This window comes from Lathyrus oleraceus, chromosome 1 (genome assembly GCF_024323335.1).
Source record: "Lathyrus oleraceus cultivar Zhongwan6 chromosome 1, CAAS_Psat_ZW6_1.0, whole genome shotgun sequence".
NCBI lineage: Eukaryota > Viridiplantae > Streptophyta > Magnoliopsida > Fabales > Fabaceae > Lathyrus > Lathyrus oleraceus.
Window position 1 is genome coordinate 450801895 of NC_066579.1, and position 14397 is coordinate 450816291.

The 14397-nt window shown below is 32.6% G+C and overlaps 1 protein-coding gene across 1 annotated transcript; it reads left to right on the forward strand.

Moving 5' to 3' along the window:
• The first annotated feature begins 5164 nt into the window (after positions 1-5164).
• LOC127083152 (NAD(P)H dehydrogenase (quinone) FQR1) lies at positions 5165-7997 on the forward strand. The gene is made up of 4 exons (XM_051023405.1): positions 5165-5439; positions 5557-5650; positions 5898-6160; positions 7545-7997. The coding sequence occupies exons 1-4, from the start codon at positions 5417-5419 to the stop codon at positions 7774-7776; spliced, it is 612 nt and encodes a 203-aa protein (XP_050879362.1). The 5' UTR covers positions 5165-5416; the 3' UTR covers positions 7777-7997.
• The last annotated feature ends 6400 nt before the right edge of the window (positions 7998-14397 follow it).

A 14397-nucleotide genomic window follows, 5' to 3' on the forward strand; every position in this document is an offset into this window, starting at 1 on the left:
CTCAAAGCTTCTACAAGTCTTGGGAATTTTATATCCACTACATATTGGTTTGTTATTGTGTTTTAAGTTCCCATAATTATTTTATTTTATAGAATGTGAGAAAATATTAAAATTCAAGCGGGAGAAGTTAAGTTGGACATCAACTATAAAGAGAAGAACCGTTGGATATATAAAATAAATTATTCATACATCATTACATATTATTTTGGATAAATATATGGTGTCAAGTCTCTTATTGTCTTAGACTCGTTATAGTTCTGAGATTTCACAGTCTCCCCCAACAAAAACAAAGTCGTAACGAAGAGGTACGCTGACAACAAGAAAAACTTGATTACAACAATAATAAAAAAATAATTATGTGTATACGACTGCTAACCCAATTTTAAGAATAGAGGTATGTGTTCTTTTTGTTGAAAGTTGGGTCATGGTACACCTCAATGCATGTGTAGAATGAGAAATGAGAATCCTACTAAAGATATAGCTGATATGATCGATGACGGAGGAGATGAAATAATTGATACATTTTTTATTAAGTTAATAATGTTACCAATGTAAACAAATGAGTGGTATACCTTGGGGCTACCAGACATATTTGTACAAACATATATAACTTTACGTCATACATTATTGTAGGAGACGAAGAAGAACTTGTCTTTTTTTTTATTCACGAGCCAAAATTAAATTTAAGTGTATTTGTTGAAAAAAATAAGTTAAAGTGTTATTTGAATCCGACATGATTGTAATGGCAAAGAACAATAGTTTCGTAAGAAAAAAAGAATATTGTTATCATGGTCTTTTCGTACTTAACATTTTCAAAATTAATACAAATATTCATTCTTCTTTTGTGTATTTGATTGACTTGTGTGATATTTGACATGTTAGATTAAGATGTTAATTCTACATGTTTTTGTGGTTTGAATGATAAACAAAATAGTATAGGTGTTGTATTGTATGTGTAAAATTTAAATTAATGGAGAAATTGTCCCTATGTAAAACATGAAAATGAATTGCTTAATTTATTTCATATTGGTGTCGGAAATTTATAGCAAACTCCAACAAGAAGTGAAACATATTTCCATGCGACTTTCTTGTGAGTTATCCTAGGTGTAGATTTAAACTTATTTTGAATAATGACAAAATTAAGTTTAAGATAGATGTGAAGTACTTAAGTCCCTCTCCCTATTTTTCAGTTTGTTAGGATTTGGTGAGTTATGTTTTTCTTAAAACACTTTCCTCTTATAAATCTCATGCTTGAGCCAATGTAGCATTGCCTTAAAATCTAAGGCCCATTTTTGATATCATTAATTATGACTCATCAATGACTCATCTCGTAAAGAGGACTACACCAGTTTGTCACATTTACATTGTTATAAACATGATATCCTATATCCATATTGGATAGATGAAATTTACCCAACTTGATAATAACCACGTAGGAAGCAAGGAGGGTGAAGCTAGACATCTAGCATATCCAATATGTGATCTCTAGGCGGGCGAGGTCATTGTATTAAATGTTGACTTGATTATAAGTGTGGGTGCTGACTCAATCTTGAGTCTGGTAACAATTTGAATAGGAATCACGTATCTGAATCTCAAACAAAGAAGGAACCAGGAAACAAATGGAATAAGACATAATAGTAAGAAGAATAAAGGAAAAGTTAAGGAAAAGATAGTGATAAATACATCGAAGGAAGAACCACAAAAGAATGATCGATTATAGGACAAATGAGCCCTAAAGATACATCCGGGTTTTCTTATCGAATGCAAAGTTTATACTATTATACTCACTGCAAGTACATATGACGCCCAATGTGGGCTCTACTAATACTTGCATCGTCTACACACACACACACACACACACACTCTCTCTCTCTCTTTCTCTCTTCTCTCTCTCTCTCTCTCTCTCTCTCTCTCTCTCAAGAAGATCTGATAGTTTATCATTGCTCCGCAATGGTGAAAGGTTGCTTAAGTGCTGGCGATCTAGATGCCATAACGGAGATGAATGTTTCTATGAAAGAGTTGCATCATCAGAATGAAACCATATATAATAATGTACAAATTCTTCAACAACAACTAGAGGGTGACAAACAAGTGGGTATAGAGGCCTTAAGACCTTAATTTCTCTCTATCAAGATCTGCGATGCGCCAATACCAAAGAACTTTAAGCCATACTAAGACCATTCGTAATCCTCTGACCTTTAAGTGGGAGATGATGAGAAAAGAACCAAATAAGTGGTGTAAATAACATAAGGTCAATGGTCACCACATAGACGATTGCAATCAGTTGAAAAAGAAAATATATCTCTTTATCCAAGAGGTGCACCTAAGAAGATAAGTCATGGGAAACTCGTACATATTTGGATCGAGATTAAAACCTTCAGGGTACCACAAGCCTGAAAGTCCTCGACCAAATAGGGCAAAAGAACTATAGGAAAGGCACGCAAGTAAATTAACACACGACACTCTAAATACCATTGCAAGAGGTTTTGTTAGAGGAGGAAAGTCAAGTTCCTTTTGTAGGAGTTTTGCTCGCCAAGTCGTTCATGTGGTATATTCTCTCCCCAAATCTGAATCAATGTCAACACCAAAATTTACTTTTTCACACAACAATGTCGCTGCGATATTGCCTCACGAAGATGACTGCATGGTCATTAGCATTCATATATTTAGTTATGGTGTCAAACATATTCTCATAGATCCCGACATCTTTTTCAACGTCGTCTTTAGGACGCCTTCAAAAGTTACAACTAGACCCTAAAAATTTCCTCCTTTTTCAAGCGAACAAGTGAAAGCCATATGACATATCTCCATCAGACTATTGTCAGGATGAACAAGAACACTAAATCCATACAAGTCAAACATTTAGTTATAGACACCCCCTTGTCCTACAACATCATCATCAGTCCTCCAATCATCAACACATTAGAATCCTTTTTGTCAGTGCTTTACCTAACCACAATTATCCCCTGGACAATGGGCATATATGTTTCGTAAAAAGAGATCAAGATATGGTCAGGAAATGCTACATAGACAACCTACTAATTAAAAAGGTGGTGATGATTGTTTTCCTAACACCAAAGCATGATCCTCACAATATGAATCTCTTATGGATTTTTACCTATAAAAAAATTTAGAGTACATGTTTGCTCATAATAAATATACGAAAGAGGTTTAGAGCGGATGTGAGGTGCACTTCATGGTTATTTCCAATAAGAATAAAAGAGGGTGATGTGGAACTCATGCAAATAGGGGCGTTGGCCAGAATTGAAAAACTATTTTTCGATTGGGAAATGCTATATAGAATATTTGAGAAACATCAATAAAGTAATACGGGGCAATATTTTTAATGTAACACCTAATTTTTGTTAAACTCATTCTCTCTTACAATTCAACTAAAGCCTATACATGACCACAACTGCGCCCTCTGGGATATCATTGCACCTATGAGGTATCATTGCATCCTTAGGGATATCATTACATCTTCAAAGATATCGTTGTGCCCTTTGGCGTATTATTGTCCCCTTTAGGATATCGTTGCGTCCTATAGAGTACCGTTGTATCCTCTGGATATCATTGCACTCTCCGAAGTATCATAATGTGCTTCGGGATATTATTTCGCTCTTTGAATACCATTGTGTCCTTTAAGGTATTGTTGCGCTACCGACACCTTTTTTTTTACAGGGAGCCACTAAACCTAAAGCTCGTTCAAGTTAAAACGAAGTCTCAACAAAAGTAGAAGTATCAAAATAAATATTATACGAGAAAGGATATACTAAAAAATTATAAAAATATTAATATATTTTATAAATAAAACATGTCTTATATCATAAAAATATTATTGTATAATTATAGTCTTAATATAATACTATGTATTAAACATTTTTGTTCGAAGAATCTTTCTTTTAATGCCTAATTTGTTTGAAACTATAACACTCAGCCATTTTTAATTTTTTTTCGATTTAGACCTCTTCTTTTCGGAACCTACTTTACTCTTATTTCATCCACGATGTTGACTCCCCTTCACATACAAATCACCATAATGAGTTTCTTCGTATACACTTTGTCTCCTTTGAAAATGAGACAAAAAGTGTAGTAGTAATCACATCAAGACTGAACGTGTCTTTTCCGAAGGTAAAAGTATTCACCAAGTGAACATAAGAACCTGATAACGAGCACAACTAGATAGTTTCCTTATCTTCGTAATCAATCTTCACCTCAAGCCTCATTACATCAGTGATTATGTTGATAAAGACATTGAAATGTTGTTGCAAATCGAATCCTTCGTACATCTCAAACTATATAGTTGATGCTTCACGGACAATTTGTTCATCATAGCCTTTGAATTATATTGATTCTCCAATTTGTCTCAAACCCCCTTTGGCCTTGTTAAATCTGGGATATGATACATCACCCCGTTTGAAACACATAGGCGAAGCATTTATGTGACCTACTCCTTCATCTCCATCCAATCGGTATCCTTTATGTCTATCAGTTTTGTCTCATGCAGCACCTTCTCGGTATCCTTTATGTCTATCAGTTTCGTCTCATGCAGCTCCTTCTGTAAACTTTTCTGAGCCAACAAATCCTTAACCCTCAATTGCTATAATTCAAAATTACCTATCACATCGAACTTTGTCACCTCAAATTTTGGATTAGGGTCAATCGTCATCTAATACCAATTTTTAGAGCAACCACAAGTATAAGAGATTAAATAAATGAAAGTAAAAAACAATAAACACAATCGATTTTTATTAACGTAATTCGACCAATGATATCTACTTCTCTAACTATAGAACATCTATATTTCCATTTTATTTCAATAATAAAATTAGGATTACAATATTATTAATAATATATATAATACTAGGGCTCAATTTACAATCATATCCATGAATAATAACGCATAAACTACTCCACCGCAAACCAGTCGTCTTCCAACTAACAAACAATTTAGCCAAAGGCAAGGGCATGACTCCTGCCTCCATTCGTTGTCTACAATTATATGAGTTATGTACTCAACAATATCTTGTAGTATGTGATTAATTATTTTATTAAAAGTACTTTCAACATAGAGGATGTCAAGGTGGCTGGGAGGAGGATGAGCCATCTCCATGTCTCATTATTGGACAATTTTACTCTTTGTTAAATCATCCAATCTTGACAATTAGATTTTAAAATGGTTATTATTTGTTTTAACCAAATTAGAGTAAAGTTTGATGCTACATGTTAACCATTGCCGTCAACAAACTACATTATTACATGTATAAAATAACAAAAATAATAAAATAGCTTGTCACATTAAGGAGTGCTATCCTCCTAAGAATGAATTCTGTTTCTATAAAAAGAGTAACCAATGGACGTTTGGTTTCATTCACCAACTCATTTTCTATAGAGACAGACCCTGCAAATTAAATTAATGGCCACTAAAGTTTACATTATGTAAGATGTTCTTCCTCTCTCTTCTTAATTTCTTGCTTTTTCATTATAAATTATAGTATGACAAGATCAATAAGAGTATATTATATCCTCCTTCTGAAATTTACATTGCATGTTTAGTTACCATTCTGTGTATGGACATGTTGAGAAGCTAGCTGAAGAGATTATAAAGGGAGTTTCATCTGTAGAAGGTGTAGAAGCAAAACTTTGGCAGGTTTGTAATCATCATAGTCTTTCTTTTTAGTTCTAAGTTATTCGGCCGAAGTCCGTAAATTTTAACTCTATTGATAAAAGTCGATATTGTTAGATTGAATATTATCGTCTGAGTTTAAATTCTGATACTCATCATTGTCTGCGAGTTTCTAGTATTTAAAACAAAGACGTTTTTTATATATAGATCAGATACATCGGTTAAATAAAATTTTGTAGTTTTGATTTTGATTGTTACGATATTATTGAAGGTACCTGAAATATTGTCTGAAGAGATACTAAGGAAAATGAAAGCACCTCCAAGGAGTGAAGTTCCGGACATTTCACCAAAAGAGCTTGTGGAAGCTGATGGTTTTTTGTTTGGTTTTCCAGCAAGATATGGAATGATGTCTGCTCAATTCAAAGTGTTTTTTGATGCAACTGGAAGTTTATGGAACAAACAAGCACTTGCAGGAAAGCCTGCTGGCTTCTTTTTCTCCACTGCCTCTCAAGGAAGTGGCCAGGAGGAAACAGCGTTAGTCACTCTTCATTCTCATTTTTCTATTAAAAATAAACATCTCTTTCTTTATAGGTTTTTTAATTGTGAGTTAAATTAAAATTAAATTTTGTTATAGAGTCTCTCGCATTGGACTTGGATCCTTCCCTATCTTTTTTCACTCTATTTCTCACTTTTAATCTCTCTTCTCTTTTCAAAATAAAATGACTTTATAATAAAAAGAATGAGAGTGAGATTAAAAGAGCTAGAGAATTAGGAGAAAAATAGAGAGAGAGAAAAATGGAGGATAGGATTATAAAATGGTCTCAAACTCGAATTATTTTCTACAATTTTTTATTTTATAATTGTATATTTCTATCTTATAATTTAATTTAATTTCTTCAAAATTAAATAATTTTATAATAAAGAGAGAGAGTGTGAGATTAAGAGGGAGATAGAGAGTTAGAAGAAAACTCCAAAGGAAAAAAATGGAGGGAGAGAGAGTCTAAAATGGTCTTGGATTTGGATCTCTCTTTCTATTTTTTTGTTATGTGCAATTATGATTAATTAAGTTCCACGTTAACTATAAATAAGTGGAAAGTTAAATTTATAAGAATGATTACTTATATATATATATATATATATATATATATATATATATATATATATATATATATATATATATATATATATATTTTTATGTTTTTTTTTTGGAAATGTAACATCTCACTCTTTTGTATTCATGAAACATTGAGTCTTTGTTGGTATTTCTAACTTTTTCAAATCTCGAACCTTTCTCTCCGATCTTTTCCTGTATGTATCTCTTAATATTATACTCTCTCTTCAAAACAAAATAATTTTATAATAGAAAAGAGAGAGTGAGATTAAGAAAATTAAAAAAATTAAGAATAGAATAAAATAAAATTCAGAATGATCTTGTATTAGATTACATAACACATAGAAGGTGGGACTCAATTTTATTAAAGTGAGTTAGATTCAACCTAACATAAGCCCAACTATAATTTTAAAATATTTAAAAAAACTCATCTTATTTAAAACATTGTCTTTTAGATATATAAATAAAAAACTATATACATTTGTCCTTTTGTTTGGATATAAAACTATGACATAAACATCAATATACCTTCCTCAGGTGGAAACTAAATTTGTTGCAACCCTTAATATAATTGTCGCGGTATGAATTAAAAATAATTTGTTTTTTAACATATAAAACAGTAATAACAGTATTAATATGGATATATGTCAAAACAGTATTAAATATAGATGAGAGAGTATAGTTATTAAATTGTTTATTCATATAATTGATGAACAACAAATAAATATACCAAAGAAAGAAAGTAAAAAGACTAATAATTACCAACTTGGGTTGATACAGCATAAATATTTGATTACAAATTTTCAGGTTTACATCAATTACTCAGCTTGTTCACCATGGAATGCTTTATGTACCCATTGGTTACACATTTGGTGGTGGAATGTTTGAGATAGAGAAGGTGAAGGGTGGATCACCATATGGTTCAGGAACTTTTGGGGACCATGATGTAGGACAACCTAGTGACTTGGAATTGGCTCAAGCTTTCCATCAAGGGAAACACTTTGCTGGAATTGCAAAGAAGCTCAAGGCTTCACAATAATTTTTATCTTAATTCACTGCATATTTTGTATCCACTTATCATATAGATCATAGTTTCAATTAAATAAGATGTTTGTTACATAAAGTGGTGAAAAAGTTAGAGAATAATTTAATTTATAGAGTGTTGTTGAATTGGATTAGTGTGTTAGTTATTGTTTGAACAAGAATTTGGTTACTGCTGTGAATGAAATTCAATGAGTTCAATTTTAGTGTGTTTAGAAATTATACAATGAGTAGAGCCAAGTATTTATAATTTCTCAACATATATATTTCTGAATTTTATAAAAATTAAATAAATATTTTAATAAAATTTATTGAAAATATGAAGGATTTATAACTGAGTTATTTTTTAGAGATTCTAATTAGAAGCATGCGTAATTAAATGGGTAGTCAGGTTATATTACCGGTTACATTTCCATAGATAATAAGTTTCCCTTATTTATTCTTAAAAAAGTGATTAAGAAATTATGTTAGTTAAAATAATTAATTTAACAGCAGAACGTTAGTATTTTATAAAGCCCAGTTTGTTAGCAGTAAAGAGCTAAAAATGATCTTGTAAAATGGGCTTCGTCTCCTAAAAAAATACAGGGGCTTACTAATTAAACTCCAACAAGTGCTCACACACCCTATGATAAATAAAAAATACTCTTCATTGCATGATGTTGAAATCTGGACGCACCAATTTTACAAAAAATCACTTCATCGGAGAGACATCTCATTTTTGTCAAAAAAAAATCATGTTTTGAATATCTAGATATACCACTATTACAATTCGAAAATCAATCTCTAGATATACCCCATTAAAATTTGGATTTCAATCTCAGGATATATCCCCATTAAAATCCGGAATTCAATCTCTGGATAAACTTCATGATAGTATTTTACATCCTTTGACAGCAACTTAAAAAAAAATCATTATTAACAAACCATACATTATAAGTCATTTTTAAATCATACCCACAATAGACCATAAACATTAATCAATCATTAATAAGATTGAATTGTCAAATAAAATGTTGGTAAACCATACATCAAGGTTCATACAATACAAAAAAGCATACAAATAAAAAACTATAATATTAAAATGCAAACTAAAATATCACTACCGAGTATATATAACACATATGTTCCTCCTCTACCTTCTATACTACAATGCACATTGTGTCTCTACTCAGATTTTCTGTAGTGTGATCCTCTCAAGAGTGCCTTGCTAAAACTCGCCCATAGTTATGGTCTCTCTCCCAATATCAACTATAAGGTGACATATCGGTAATACATCCATGACATGCTACACCCTTGTTTATTTGTCCTCTAGTATCTTCTAATGAGCTGACCTAGGGGATCCCCTTCTACGTCTGGTGTCATGTAAGGATGAGACACTCTATAGAACATTTGTACATAACTATATATCGTAATTCATGGATGAGGAGTTGGCATACTACGTAGATCCTTTGACACTAAATGATCATGGTAGCCCGCAAATACTACATCGGCATATCTTCAAAGTAAAGTGGCAAGAGCAAAAATGGTGGGATCCTTATGTATACCCAACACATGCCTGAACATTCGCAGTACTCTCTCAAGTAGATGTGGATACATAAGTTGATACCCACAAGCCAACCATCCAGAGTACCAGAATATCACCTCTAAGGGTCATGTCTAACGGTGTTCATCATACTTTGTAAAAATAGATATCATCCAGCACGATGCGGTCAAGTGTAGTTCGAAATGACTCGGTCGCCTGATTCCCCTGAGTGGGAAAATGTAGCAGTCACGTGGAAATTCCTTAGAGTAGTCTTCAACATGTTCTCAGGAGGAGAGATGCGAAAAATGTTGGTCGATCCAGTCTGAAAATGGTTTAGATGAAATACTAGTAACAGTCTATCACATGTATTATGAAATTAATATCAGTATGGGTGAAATTTTATTATCATAAAAACATATAATTTTTTTTGTCAATTCTCTCGTCTTCCAAGTTAATGAAGTATATAATGTAGACAATGTCGACATAGGTCACACTTTTGTCCATAAAAATGGTCGTGCCAACTAAAAACATGAAATGTGATCTCAATGCACATATTCTATGATATGGAACCCGTGATTTATCACTCGCAAAATCCACAACCACATTCATGTGGCTAACATAATTTTCCATGAGGAAATAAGATCTGATATGGTATCCTCTAGTGCCATCTATGTCTTGTGTAAGTTAGGAATGAGCCTAAGAAGGGGGGGGGGGGGTGAATTAGGACTTTTAGAAATTTATTCGAATTTGGTGGATAAGGTTCTTTTCTTTTTTGGATCGGTATGATGTTGAAAACGATAAAGAGCGGAAAGTAAAGAACACCAGGAATTATACTGGTTCCCCTCACAACTTGAGAGTACTCCAGTCCCCTTACAATGTGTAAGAGATTTTATTATTGTTAGATCTCCTAAAGCAAGCCTCTAACTAAGTGATCAAGAACAATCCTCTTGAAAACTTAACTCACAAGAAAAGAAAACAATCCTTCCTTTTCTTGACACTTATATCCAACAATCCTGGATTATAAGCAATATACCTAAAACCAAACAATCCTTGATATTTAGGATTTTACAAAGTAATTGAATGAATATATGAACAATTATATTGGATAAGACTTTAATCAATGATTAGAATCTTATTCTCTTTCAATATGAAATTTCAAAACAAAATAATCTCTAAGTGCTCAAGAGTACTTTTGAAGAAAATGATATAAAAATTATTTTTCAAAAGTATCTTAATATGAGAAATAGATGAAAATGAATGTATAGAGATTTTGCAAATTTATTTGAAACAGGTGAATTTTGCAATGAAAATATAAGGATTATTTATAGTATGAATGCATCCCTTCAATCATAACATGGCAATGTTTAGAAAGGAAATCAGATAATTGATCATGAAAAGATGCAAGTTTTTACCATGAAAAGTTATGATGAAATGATGCAAAGAATGGTGAAATAATTTTTTAGATTTTTCAAAATATTTCCAGCATCAATCGATTGACACACATAACCAATCAAATGACACAACTTAAAAAATGAAAAAATATACTAAGATCAATCGATTGACATACAACATCAATCGATTGGTTCAGCTTAAAAAATGAAAAATTCTAAAACAGAGAGTTTGATCAATCGATTGTATAAATGCATCAATCGATTGACATGTCCAGAATATTGAAAAAGTTTCTAAGTTAAAAAAATTTTGAACATGCAATTTTTAAACAATATTTTAAAATAAATAGTTATGATAGAAAAGATTTAGAATGATTATTTTAATGCATGATAAAACTTTTGAGCACTAGGAGTATACTTTTAAGAGTTTCATATACCTTTATTAGATCCATGAAAACTTGAGCAATTGTTGAAGTGATATTCTCTTTCCATTATTTTGTTATGGAGAGCTTGATATGTTGTCTTCATCAAAATCTTGTAGGAAGCTTGTCTTCACATTCTCCCCCTTTTTTTTGATGACAACCAATTAGAAGTTTGAACTCATACTCCCCATATCTTCTTAGAAATGATCACATACAACACTCCCCCTACATTAAACAACTTCAAGCACAATACATATACAAACATCTTCTCCCCCTTTGTCATAATAAAAAAGAATCCAGATACGTCATGCAAATTAGAAACTAGGAATGATAAAAACGAACAGAATGAAAACATAACAAAGTCATAAACACCATAAGATAGCCAACTACTGATTGTTGTTTCCATCATTAGATCCACCACCGGGATAGCCACCACCCTGAAAATCGCCACCTTGATAACTACTACCTTGAAAGCCAGGTTGAGATAACTCCCACGGATCCATTCTCGACGATAAATTACCAATCTCAGTCATAAGATCTGTGCGAAAACCTTGTAGATAGTCCATAATCATTTGATTCGAGCTTGATCTGGTTGAGCTCCGATAGGCGGATTAAACTCATCATCACTGTTGGCTTTTTGTTGAGGTTCTTCATCTTCATTATCCAGGTATTTAATCTCATGAGTCCGAGGATTATAAATGACTCCCATCTTCCGATTGATCTGTTTGATACTAATCATAAAAGAAGGTTTTTCCATTGAAAAACACAACTCATTTTCCAGATTAACATTGAAGTGTCGGAAAATCTTGGTCAATAGGTGAGCATATGGTAGACCTTCGGCATGCTCATCATGATACATCATATGAGATAGGATTGAATGACCCCAATCAACATGAAAGTGAGCTTTGATGGAATAGAGAAGCATCATTTCTGGATCGGTGATAGTGCAGTGATTGGAAAATCTTGGCACAACAACATATACCAGAAAATAGTGTAACATCCTGTCATCAAAAGAAAATTTTGTTGGGGACCAGTAGACTCGTTCCGCGTTATCTACTCCACAACTCTTCTTTCTCTTGTTATAAAATTGATGTTCGGACAACCGACTTAAACTATAGTAAAAAGCGTGTTTCTTATAGTTTTCCCATGGAGCAATTGTCCCAAAAAACTTATGACCACCAGGAGGGATTTCAAAAATATCACAAATATCAAATACAGTTAAAGAGATTGGGACTCCTTTCACTACAAATGTTAATTTCCTTTTCTTCTTTACCATATTGGAGTATAAAACCTTAACTAGTTCAGGGTAAACATTTAAATGGCAACCAATTAGGTCACACAAGCCTAATTCCTCAAAGACATTAGGAGAGGTAAACACTTCCTCAGGAAAAGTATCAAAAGTGCTATACTTAGGCTTCATGATTTTCTTTTGGAGAAAGAAAGTTTCATACCTTTCTTGTTGATTTTTTGTTGTAAAAAGCCTTAATAAATCTAGAGAGCCTCTAGAGGAAGAAGCTTTGCCTTTGCCTTTGCCTTTGGAAGATAGTTGAGATGCCATGAAAAAATGCTTGGAGAGAGAAACCAAGGATGAAGCAAAAACTCTTTGAAGGAGAAGTGGAGAGGCGTGAATGCTAAACAATGGATGAAGGAGAGTAGTGGCTTTATGGTGGTGGTGGAATGTAGTATGTGAAACAAAGTAGTTGGACCATGAAAGTAAAAAGTAATAAAAGAAAAAATAAAGTGACATAAAGATATGGAATATATTGGTAAATTTTATTTACTAGAGAATAGGAAAAGTAGGAAGAATGGGAGAAAAAGAAGGAAAGGATAAAATAATAGTAAATGTAATAGGAAAATGTATCAGTAGAATCAGAATTCACATAGCCAAAAATAAATACACAGTGGAAGAGAATCATGTGCATGCTAATCAAATAAAACAAAAATTTTAATGGACCAATTGATTGACATGCAAGACCAATCGATTGGTTATGAAAAAAAATGAAAAAAAATAACGAAGACCAATCAATTGATGTGGGAGATGCAATCAATTAGTTGAAAGAATTTTTTTTAAAAAAATAAAAAAATAAGGAAGGAATCGATTGATTCAATCATGTAATCGATTGTAGAAACTTTCTGTAAAATGAAATTTGAGAAATTAAGAGGGACCAATCGATTGACATCCTACCATCAATCGATTGACACCAATTTTTTTTTTAAAATACTTAAATTAACACATAAACAAACACACTTATTATAACAGAAACATTTTAGTAGCTATAAATAATTAATTTACAAGATATTAAAAGAAAGAGTGCACCTTTTAAATTTTATTGAGTTATATATCACACTCATCTAGAATCCCAAGTTCCCTTCAAATTTTGGAAAATGGTTCTCGCGCCAAAGGTTTTGTGAAGATGTCGGCAAGTTGATTATGAGTATCCATAAATGTGGCTTCGACATCTCTTTGAAGTACATGATCACGAAGAAAGTGATGTCGAATATCAATATGTTTGGTTCTTGAGTGCATGACCGGATTCTTTGTAATGTTTATCGCACTTGTGTTGTCACAAAGAAGAGGAATGCATCCAAGATCGAGTCCTTAGTCACGAAGTTGTTGCTTAAGCCAAAGTATTTGAGCGCAACAGCTACCTGCGGCGATGTATTCTGCTTCGGCAGTGCTTAGAGCAACACATGCTTGTTTCTTGCAAGCCCACGAAACTAATGCATTTCCAAGGATGTGACACGTACCACTAGTACTTTTTCGATCAGTTTTACATCCTGCATAGTCAGCGTTAGAATAACCAACCAATTTGCAAATACTACATAGGACGACATTTGTTGTTCCCTTGATATACTTCATGATCCTTTTGACAGCGGTAATATGTGATTCTTTTGGATTTGCTTGAAAACGAGCACAAAGACACACACTAAACATAATATCAGGACGACTTGCCGTCAAATAAAGTAAGGAACCAATCATACCTTAATACTTTGTTATATCAATCGAAACACCTAATTCATCTTGATCAATGTAAGTTCCGGATCCCATCGGAGTAGACATTGCCTTGCAATTATCCATGTCGAATCTTCTTAACAACTCTTTGCAGTACTTTGATTGATTGATGAAGATGCCATCCTTCAATTGCTTAATTTGAAGTCCAAGAAAATAATTCATTTTACCCATCATGGACATCTTGAATTCTCCTTGCATCATTGATGAAAAATCTTCACACATGTCTTTATTTGTTGAGCCGAATATGATGTCGTCAATGTAGACTTGAACCAAT